At 46.7% G+C, this 11,854-nt stretch overlaps 1 protein-coding gene across 1 annotated transcript in view; it reads right to left on the reverse strand.

Moving 5' to 3' along the window:
* Positions 1-10,556, reverse strand: part of tpcn2 (two pore segment channel 2) — a gene marked incomplete at its 5' end in the record, with an annotated part of 47,461 nt that extends 36,905 nt beyond the window's left edge. The window contains one exon of the mRNA XM_079243284.1: positions 10,424-10,556. Within this exon, the coding sequence (XP_079099410.1) occupies positions 10,424-10,556 (133 nt within the window). The remainder of the gene's footprint in view (positions 1-10,423) is intronic.
* Between the last annotated feature and the right edge of the window lie 1,298 nt (positions 10,557-11,854).

Below are 11,854 nucleotides of genomic sequence, written 5' to 3' on the forward strand. Positions count from 1 at the left end.
GTGGGGGTCCGGAGGGTCTGGACTGGGAGACACATGAGGCCAACCCGGAACTTCACAGCAGACATATCCATGCTAATAGCCTGCTACAAGATCTGTACTTTAGGTTTAATAGGTCATGTTTACCTTCATGGGGGGGGGGCATACCTGTCAAGTATCCCGTTTTGGGCAGGAAATGCCTGGTTTTTTTTTTACCCGTCTGTCCCACACCTTTCCCACATCGTTATTTTCTGGTAAATATCTGGATTACGATATGGGGAGAAAATAAACCAACATGAGGAGACAACCCTCCCCTGCAAAGAGTCAACATGCAGCAACCATGTAACTTCTATAACCCCCCAGCAACCCGCCCCCCGCCGTCAGGAACCGGCAGCCCATGCCTCACTTTCTCCCACCGCGACTCTCTTTGCAGAGAATTTTCATCGTTTTAAAATCCAGAACTTGAAAGGTTTAGATGTCATTTGATCTTAAGATTCAGCATGATTAGGGGTGTGTCCTTTTGATTGACAGGTATCCATCCACCGGCACCGGCTAAGAGCGCACCTTAGCAATAGCTCGCCATTAGCCCATTAGCTGGTTAGCTACCATTAGCTCCGGGTTAGCTCTTAGCTACAGGCATGTCGTAGTTTGATAGATGTCTGTCATACACCTCCGCATAACCCTGATCATCAGAACTTTTAACGTCTGAAAAGTCTGGAGGAAAAGAAGATGGCCGCCAGTCAGCTGCTTGTGACACATTTAATGCCAGCTGTTTTCCATCCAACAGCTCGCTGACTCATGCAGTTTGCTGACTGGAGGATGTGTCATGGTAGCCGGACTGAGGCGGTGTGAGCTGCACCTTCACACTGGAGTAATAACATTCAAGGCTGGTAATGTCGACGACATTGCAACACACACGTTAGCACAGCTCATACCTGTTTTCTTTCTGTCAGGGTTTCACAAAACATCCGGCTTACATAGTGTGTGATGACGTCTGGTAGCAATTTACTGGAAAAAAAACGTCAGTTTGTGTCTCTGGAAGTGAATATGTGACTCTGGAAGTGAATATGTGTCTCTGGAAGTGAATATGTGTCTCTGGAAGTGAATATGTGTCTCTGGAAGTGAATATGTGACTCTGGAAGTGAATATGTGACTCTGGAAGTGAATATGTGACTCTGGAAGTGAATATGTGACTCTGGAAGTGAATATGTGACTCTGGAAGTGAATATGTGACTCTGGAAGTGAATATGTGTCTCTGGAAGTGAATATGTGACTCTGGAAGTGAATATGTGTCTCTGGAAGTGAATATGTGTCTCTGGAAGTGAATATGTGACTCTGGAAGTGAATATGTGACTCTGGAAGTGAATATGTGTCTCTGGAAGTGAATATGTGTCTCTGGAAGTGAATATGTGTCTCTGGAAGTGAATATGTGACTCTGGAAGTGAATATGTGACTCTGGAAGTGAATATGTGTCTCTGGAAGTGAATATGTGTCTCTGGAAGTGAATATGTGTCTCTGGAAGTGAATATGTGACTCTGGAAGTGAATATGTGACTCTGGAAGTGAATATGTGTCTCTGGAAGTGAATATGTGTCTCTGGAAGTGAATATGTGACTCTGGAAGTGAATATGTGACTCTGGAAGTGAATATGTGACTCTGGAAGTGAATATGTGTCTCTGGAAGTGAATATGTGACTCTGGAAGTGAATATGTGTCTCTGGAAGTGAATATGTGACTCTGGAAGTGAATATGTGTCTCTGGAAGTGAATATGTGTCTCTGGAAGTGAATATGTGTCTCTGGAAGTGAATATGTGACTCTGGAAGTGAATATGTGTCTCTGGAAGTGAATATGTGACTCTGGAAGTGAATATGTGACTCTGGAAGTGAATATGTGACTCTGGAAGTGAATATGTGACTCTGGAAGTGAATATGTGTCTCTGGAAGTGAATATGTGTCTCTGGAAGTGAATATGTGACTCTGGAAGTGAATATGTGACTCTGGAAGTGAATATGTGACTCTGGAAGTGAATATGTGACTCTGGAAGTGAATATGTGTCTCTGGAAGTGAATATGTGACTCTGGAAGTGAATATGTGTCTCTGGAAGTGAATATGTGTCTCTGGAAGTGAATATGTGTCTCTGGAAGTGAATATGTGACTCTGGAAGTGAATATGTGTCTCTGGAAGTGAATATGTGACTCTGGAAGTGAATATGTGTCTCTGGAAGTGAATATGTGTCTCTGGAAGTGAATATGTGTCTCTGGAAGTGAATATGTGACTCTGGAAGTGAATATGTGACTCTGGAAGTGAATATGTGTCTCTGGAAGTGAATATGTGTCTCTGGAAGTGAATATGTGACTCTGGAAGTGAATATGTGACTCTGGAAGTGAATATGTGTCTCTGGAAGTGAATATGTGTCTCTGGAAGTGAATATGTGACTCTGGAAGTGAATATGTGACTCTGGAAGTGAATATGTGTCTCTGGAAGTGAATATGTGACTCTGGAAGTGAATATGTGTCTCTGGAAGTGAATATGTGACTCTGGAAGTGAATATGTGTCTCTGGAAGTGAATATGTGTCTCTGGAAGTGAATATGTGACTCTGGAAGTGAATATGTGACTCTGGAAGTGAATATGTGTCTCTGGAAGTGAATATGTGACTCTGGAAGTGAATATGTGTCTCTGGAAGTGAATATGTGTCTCTGGAAGTGAATATGTGACTCTGGAAGTGAATATGTGACTCTGGAAGTGAATATGTGACTCTGGAAGTGAATATGTGTCTCTGGAAGTGAATATGTGACTCTGGAAGTGAATATGTGACTCTGGAAGTGAATATGTGTCTCTGGAAGTGAATATGTGTCTCTGGAAGTGAATATGTGTCTCTGGAAGTGAATATGTGTCTCTGGAAGTGAATATGTGTCTCTGGAAGTGAATATGTGACTCTGGAAGTGAATATGTGACTCTGGAAGTGAATATGTGACTCTGGAAGTGAATATGTGTCTCTGGAAGTGAATATGTGACTCTGGAAGTGAATATGTGACTCTGGAAGTGAATATGTGTCTCTGGAAGTGAATATGTGTCTCTGGAAGTGAATATGTGACTCTGGAAGTGAATATGTGTCTCTGGAAGTGAATATGTGTCTCTGGAAGTGAATATGTGTCTCTGGAAGTGAATATGTGTCTCTGGAAGTGAATATGTGTCTCTGGAAGTGAATATGTGACTCTGGAAGTGAATATGTGTCTCTGGAAGTGAATATGTGACTCTGGAAGTGAATATGTGACTCTGGAAGTGAATATGTGTCTCTGGAAGTGAATATGTGTCTCTGGAAGTGAATATGTGTCTCTGGAAGTGAATATGTGTCTCTGGAAGTGAATATGTGTCTCTGGAAGTGAATATGTGACTCTGGAAGTGAATATGTGTCTCTGGAAGTGAATATGTGTCTCTGGAAGTGAATATGTGTCTCTGGAAGTGAATATGTGACTCTGGAAGTGAATATGTGACTCTGGAAGTGAATATGTGTCTCTGGAAGTGAATATGTGTCTCTGGAAGTGAATATGTGACTCTGGAAGTGAATATGTGTCTCTGGAAGTGAATATGTGTCTCTGGAAGTGAATATGTGTCTCTGGAAGTGAATATGTGTCTCTGGAAGTGAATATGTGACTCTGGAAGTGAATATGTGACTCTGGAAGTGAATATGTGTCTCTGGAAGTGAATATGTGACTCTGGAAGTGAATATGTGTCTCTGGAAGTGAATATGTGACTCTGGAAGTGAATATGTGTCTCTGGAAGTGAATATGTGTCTCTGGAAGTGAATATGTGTCTCTGGAAGTGAATATGTGACTCTGGAAGTGAATATGTGACTCTGGAAGTGAATATGTGTCTCTGGAAGTGAATATGTGTCTCTGGAAGTGAATATGTGACTCTGGAAGTGAATATGTGTCTCTGGAAGTGAATATGTGACTCTGGAAGTGAATATGTGTCTCTGGAAGTGAATATGTGACTCTGGAAGTGAATATGTGTCTCTGGAAGTGAATATGTGACTCTGGAAGTGAATATGTGTCTCTGGAAGTGAATATGTGTCTCTGGAAGTGAATATGTGACTCTGGAAGTGAATATGTGTCTCTGGAAGTGAATATGTGACTCTGGAAGTGAATATGTGTCTCTGGAAGTGAATATGTGTCTCTGGAAGTGAATATGTGACTCTGGAAGTGAATATGTGACTCTGGAAGTGAATATGTGTCTCTGGAAGTGAATATGTGTCTCTGGAAGTGAATATGTGACTCTGGAAGTGAATATGTGACTCTGGAAGTGAATATGTGTCTCTGGAAGTGAATATGTGTCTCTGGAAGTGAATATGTGACTCTGGAAGTGAATATGTGACTCTGGAAGTGAATATGTGACTCTGGAAGTGAATATGTGTCTCTGGAAGTGAATATGTGACTCTGGAAGTGAATATGTGTCTCTGGAAGTGAATATGTGACTCTGGAAGTGAATATGTGACTCTGGAAGTGAATATGTGTCTCTGGAAGTGAATATGTGTCTCTGGAAGTGAATATGTGACTCTGGAAGTGAATATGTGTCTCTGGAAGTGAATATGTGTCTCTGGAAGTGAATATGTGACTCTGGAAGTGAATATGTGACTCTGGAAGTGAATATGTGACTCTGGAAGTGAATATGTGTCTCTGGAAGTGAATATGTGACTCTGGAAGTGAATATGTGACTCTGGAAGTGAATATGTGACTCTGGAAGTGAATATGTGTCTCTGGAAGTGAATATGTGACTCTGGAAGTGAATATGTGTCTCTGGAAGTGAATATGTGTCTCTGGAAGTGAATATGTGTCTCTGGAAGTGAATATGTGACTCTGGAAGTGAATATGTGACTCTGGAAGTGAATATGTGACTCTGGAAGTGAATATGTGTCTCTGGAAGTGAATATGTGACTATGGAAGTGAATATGTGTCTCTGGAAGTGAATATGTGTCTCTGGAAGTGAATATGTGACTCTGGAAGTGAATATGTGACTCTGGAAGTGAATATGTGACTCTGGAAGTGAATATGTGTCTCTGGAAGTGAATATGTGTCTCTGGAAGTGAATATGTGTCTCTGGAAGTGAATATGTGACTCTGGAAGTGAATATGTGACTCTGGAAGTGAATATGTGACTCTGGAAGTGAATATGTGTCTCTGGAAGTGAATATGTGTCTCTGGAAGTGAATATGTGACTCTGGAAGTGAATATGTGTCTCTGGAAGTGAATATGTTTTTTCCAAAAAGAGGAAGCTACGACTGGAACCCGACATGCAGACAACTGCATAAAAACTTCAACATTTAAACCGATCGCATCAGTGTGGAGCACCATAGCCTGTCAACATCAAAGATTTTTCTACACCATTTTATACACTTGTTTGTCTCAATGTCCGTCATATTAGCAAGAAGTGACTCAGCTGCTCCTTCTTTCTGACAGATTCCAACATGGGCGCCCCCAGGCATTCGTCATGCAGCTGTGTGGTTCTCAGCTAGCTGCACTGCCAGACACCAAAACTTATTCAGAAATCTTTTATTAGAAGTAATTAACACTGAAACTCATAATTTATCAGAGAAATGTTGGAGAGGATGAAAACCGCACACAGAGGGAGTGTTTTTATTTAATAAATAAAGCTAGAGAACATCATCGTAGGGCAGCGATAGTCACAGTTAATGCAACAAGAGCCCCCCCCAACGAAGCATTGATAGGCAACATTAACATTCAGCTTTTTAGCAAGGAATGGTTATCCTAAATATTACACGGAGTAATGGTGTCTCAGCCCCGTGTCTGGGTTCACCACAGGAATCCTCCAGGAGCTGCGAGCTGATCGCTCTGATTGGTTGACGCCCCGCGTCAAGCGGCCAAAGTTCAGCTTTGCCCATCTCTGGCTTTTGACACGCAAATTTTCGGCGCGGAATGCAGACACCCAGAACGTTTAAAAGGCGACGTGAGAAAGCTCGACGCCCCCTTGCCGCGCCTCCACATTGACGTTACATGGAAACCTGCCGCTCTTGACGCTCAAAACGCGTTTCATCTGAACACACTGTTGTCGCGGCTTGGTGAGGTTTTATACGGCACAACGTCGCGGCTTGGTGAGGTTTTATACGGCACAACGTCGCGGCTTGGTGAGGTTTTATACGACAACGTCGCGGCTTGGTGAGGTTTTATACGACACAACGTCGCGGCTTGGTGAGGTTTTATACGGCACAACGTCGCGGCTTGGTGAGGTTTTATACGACACAACGTCGCGGCTTGGTGAGGTTTTATACGACAACGTCGCGGCTTGGTGAGGTTTTATACGACACAACGTCGCGGCTTGGTGAGGTTTTATACGGCACAACGTCGCGGCTTGGTGAGGTTTTATACGACACAACGTCGCGGCTTGGTGAGGTTTTATACGACAACGTCGCGGCTTGGTGAGGTTTTATACGACACAACGTCGCGGCTTGGTGAGGTTTTATACGACACAACGTCGCGGCTTGGTGAGGTTTTATACGACACAACGTCGCGGCTTGGTGAGGTTTTATACAACACAACGTCGCGGCTTGGTGAGGTTTTATACGACACAACGTCGCGGCTTGGTGAGGTTTTATACGACAACGTCGCGGCTTGGTGAGGTTTTATACGACACAACGTCGCGGCTTGGTGAGGTTTTATACGACACAACGTCGCGGCTTGGTGAGGTTTTATACGACAACGTTGCGGCTTGGTGAGGTTTTATACGACACAACGTCGCGGCTTGGTGAGGTTTTATACGACACAACGTCGCGGGTTGGTGAGGTTTTATACGACAACGTCGCGGCTTGGTGAGGTTTTATACGACACAACGTCGCGGCTTGGTGAGGTTTTATACGACACAACGTCGCGGCTTGGTGAGGTTTTATACGACAACGTCGCGGCTTGGTGAGGTTTTATACGACACAACGTCGCGGCTTGGTGAGGTTTTATACGACAACGTCGCGGCTTGGTGAGGTTTTATACAACACAACGTCGCGGCTTGGTGAGGTTTTATACGACACAACGTCGCGGCTTGGTGAGGTTTTATACGACAACGTCGCGGCTTGGTGAGGTTTTATACGACACAACGTCGCGGCTTGGTGAGGTTTTATACGACAACGTCGCGGCTTGGTGAGGTTTTATACGACACAACGTCGCGGCTTGGTGAGGTTTTATACAACACAACGTCGCGGCTTGGTGAGGTTTCATACGACAACGTCGCGGCTTGGTGAGGTTTTATACCACAACGTCGCGGCTTGGTGAGGTTTTATACGACACAACGTCGCGGCTTGGTGAGGTTTTATACAACACAACGTCGCGGCTTGGTGAGGTTTTATACGACACAACGTCGCGGCTTGGTGAGGTTTTATACGACAACGTCGCGGCTTGGTGAGGTTTTATACAACACAACGTCGCGGCTTGGTGAGGTTTTATACGACAACGTCGCGGCTTGGTGAGGTTTTATACGACACAACGTCGCGGCTTGGTGAGGTTTTATATGACACAACGTCGCGGCTTGGTGAGGTTTTATACGACACAACGTCGCGGCTTGGTGAGGTTTTATACGACACAACGTCGCGGCTTGGTGAGGTTTTATACGACAACGTCGCGGCTTGGTGAGGTTTTATACGACAACGTCGCGGCTTGGTGAGGTTTTATACGACAACGTCGCGGCTTGGTGAGGTTTTATACGACACAACGTCGCGGCTTGGTGAGGTTTTATACGACACAACGTCGCGGCTTGGTGAGGTTTTATACGGCACAACGTCGCGGCTTGGTGAGGTTTTATACGGCACAACGTCGCGGCTTGGTGAGGTTTTATACGACAACGTCGCGGCTTGGTGAGGTTTTATACGACACAACGTCGCGGCTTGGTGAGGTTTTATACGACACAACGTCGCGGCTTGGTGAGGTTTTATACGACAACGTCGCGGCTTGGTGAGGTTTTATACGACACAACGTCGCGGCTTGGTGAGGTTTTATACGACACAACGTCGCGGCTTGGTGAGGTTTTATACAACACAACGTCGCGGCTTGGTGAGGTTTTATACGACACAACGTCGCGGCTTGGTGAGGTTTTATACGACAACGTCGCGGCTTGGTGAGGTTTTACACGACACAACGTCGCGGCTTGGTGAGGTTTTATACGACAACGTCGCGGCTTGGTGAGGTTTTATACGACACAACGTCGCGGCTTGGTGAGGTTTTATACGACACAACGTCGCGGCTTGGTGAGGTTTTATACGACACAACGTCGCGGCTTGGTGAGGTTTTATACGACACAACGTCGCGGCTTGGTGAGGTTTTATACGACACAACGTCGCGGCTTGGTGAGGTTTTATACGACACAACGTCGCGGCTTGGTGAGGTTTTATACGACAACGTTGCGGCTTGGTGAGGTTTTATACGACAACGTTGCGGCTTGGTGAGGTTTTATACGACACAACGTCGCGGCTTGGTGAGGTTTTATACGACACAACGTCGCGGCTTGGTGAGGTTTTATACGACAACGTTGCGGCTTGGTGAGGTTTTATACGACAACGTCGCGGCTTGGTGAGGTTTTATACGACACAACGTCGCGGGTTGGTGAGGTTTTATACGACAACGTCGCGGCTTGGTGAGGTTTTATACGACACAACGTCGCGGCTTGGTGAGGTTTTATACGACACAACGTCGCGGCTTGGTGAGGTTTTATACGACACAACGTCGCGGCTTGGTGAGGTTTTATACGACAACGTCGCGGCTTGGTGAGGTTTTATACGACAACGTCGCGGCTTGGTGAGGTTTTATACGACACAACGTCGCGGCTTGGTGAGGTTTTATACGACAACGTCGCGGCTTGGTGAGGTTTTATACGACACAACGTCGCGGCTTGGTGAGGTTTTATACGACACAACGTCGCGGCTTGGTGAGGTTTTATACGGCACAACGTCGCGGCTTGGTGAGGTTTTATACGACACAACGTCGCGGCTTGGTGAGGTTTTATACGACAACGTCGCGGCTTGGTGAGGTTTTATACGACAACGTCGCGGCTTGGTGAGGTTTTATACGACACAACGTCGCGGCTTGGTGAGGTTTTATACGACAACGTTGCGGCTTGGTGAGGTTTTATACGACACAACGTCGCGGCTTGGTGAGGTTTTATACGACACAACGTCGCGGCTTGGTGAGGTTTTATACGACACAACGTCGCGGCTTGGTGAGGTTTTATACGACACAACGTCGCGGGTTGGTGAGGTTTTATACGACACAACGTTGCGGCTTGGTGAGGTTTTATACGACACAACGTTGCGGCTTGGTGAGGTTTTATACGACACAACGTCGCGGCTTGGTGAGGTTTTATACGGCACAACGTCGCGGCTTGGTGAGGTTTTATACGACAACGTCGCGGCTTGGTGAGGTTTTATACGACACAACGTCGCGGCTTGGTGAGGTTTTATACGACACAACGTCGCGGCTTGGTGAGGTTTTATACGACAACGTCGCGGCTTGGTGAGGTTTTATACGACAACGTCGCGGCTTGGTGAGGTTTTATACGGCACAACGTCGCGGCTTGGTGAGGTTTTATACGACACAACGTCGCGGCTTGGTGAGGTTTTATACGACACAATGTCGCGGGTTGGTGAGGTTTTATAAGACACAACGTTGCGGCTTGGTGAGGTTTTATACGGCACAACGTCGCGGCTTGGTGAGGTTTTATACGACACAACGTCGCGGCTTGGTGAGGTTTTATACGGCACAACGTCGCGGCTTGGTGAGGTTTTATACGACAACGTCGCGGCTTGGTGAGGTTTTATACGACAACGTCGCGGCTTGGTGAGGTTTTATACGACAACGTCGCGGCTTGGTGCGGTTTTATACGGCACAACGTCGCGGCTTGGTGAGGTTTTATACGACACAACGTCGCGGCTTGGTGAGGTTTTATACGACACAACGTCGCGGCTTGGTGAGGTTTTATACGACACAACGTCGCGGCTTGGTGAGGTTTTATACGACACAACGTCGCGGCTTGGTGAGGTTTTATACGGCACGTCGCCTACAGGCTGCATTAGAACCCAGACCTCAACCGGATCACACATCATGGAGGTAGTTTTACAAAGCAGAATGACATCAGTCGACAATGAAAATTCATCGGTTTGAAATGTGTTGTAAACGCCCGTAAGGGCGCCAGGCAACCCAACGACATCTACCAACCAGGCTTTTCAGACAGGAAATACTCTAACCTGAATGAGATGTTTCACCATCAGCTCGGTCATTAGGTTATGGTTTATATGAGCACCGTTCTAATGAAGTGGACTGATGTGGACTGTGGTGGGTTTGGTTTAACTGGATTGTTACTGGACCACAATTAGCTGGACATTACCTCTGACAACAGGTGTAAACAAAACTAAACGTTGTTGAAGCCGCTACACACCGTCATCAGAAACTTTCTCACCTGTGTATGTCTGAAAACGGCCCCCTCCGGCCGCCGCGCGCCCGCAGCTGCCAGGCGTCGTCGCGCCCGACCGGGAACCGTAGTCTCCGGAGTCCCCGGTGTCGGTCCCGGCCAGCAGAGAGTCCGTTTCCATCCGGAAGGTCTACAAGCTGTGGGGAGGTCCGGACGAAGGACGAGGCGGGTCCGGTTTAGGACCCGTCCGAACCGAAAATCAGCTCGTGCCGCGGAACGTGGTTGTAGGAAGTCCCTGCTCCTCCCTCCCTGTCCACAAGTCTCACTTTCCGTTTGTTTAAAGGCAAACTCCACCTACAGCGCGAGGAGACCACATCCTGCGGGTCGGTGCAGCTGCGGGTGTGTGCGTGCGTGTGTCTGTGTGTTGGGGAGGGGGGGGGCAACGGCTCGGTGAGGTTTTTTTTCAGGAAATCCCACCACATTGGCAGATGATAAAAACGAGCAGTTTTACAAACATGAAATATTGTACAGAAGCTGCAGATTTCCACTTTCTGATGGGACGCTTCTAAAATTGAAAATGTAAATTTTCCATCATCTCCGCTACATTTATTGTCTGTTTTATTTAATTTCTTCACAAACTATAAATATGAATTCTCTTTGGGGTGCATGAATATGTATTAACTCTTTAACTGTGGAAATGCTCGTCAGTGTCCAAGCAGTTAATTTTCTTTCCCACCAAGTCTAACTGGCTCTCAGAGAAGATGGGGTCTTTCCCAGTAACTAGCAACAGAGAGGCAGGTACATCTGGACAGGACTCACCTGGACATCGCAGAGCTGTCCAACAAGAGTATTTTTACTTTGGATCTGATGGAGGTATTGCTTCCTGGTTCTGGTCCCGATGGAGGTTGTTCCTTCCTGGTTCTGGTCCCGACGGAGGTTGTTCCTTCCTGGTTCTGGTCCCGACGGAGGTTGTTCCTTCCTGGTTCTGGTCCCGACGGAGGTTGTTCCTTCCTGGTTCTGGTCCCGATGGAGGTTTTCTCTCCTGGTTCTGGTCCCGACGGAGGTTTTCTCTCCTGGTTCTGGTCCCGATGGTGGTTTTTCCTTCCTGGTTCTGGTCCCGATGGAGGTTTTTCCTTCCTGGTCCTGGTTCTGGTCCCGATGGAGGTTTTTCCTTCCTGGTCCTGGTTCTGGTACCGACGGAGGTTTTCTCTCCTGGTTCTGGTCCCGACGGAGGTTTTCTCTCCTGGTTCTGGTACCGACGGAGGTTTTCTCTCCTGGTTCTGGTACCGACGGAGGTTTTCTCTCCTGGTTCTGGTACCGATGGAGGTTTTCTCTCCTGGTTGTGGTCCCGATGGAGGTTTTCTCTCCTGGTTCTGGTACCGACGGAGGTTTTCTCTCCTGGTTCTGGTCCCGACGGAGGTTTTCTCTCCTGGTTGTGGTCCCGATGGAGGTTTTCTCTCCTGGTTCTGGTACCGACGG

This window comes from Telmatherina bonti (genome assembly GCF_933228915.1).
Source record: "Telmatherina bonti genome assembly, chromosome: 1".
NCBI lineage: Eukaryota > Metazoa > Chordata > Actinopteri > Atheriniformes > Telmatherinidae > Telmatherina > Telmatherina bonti.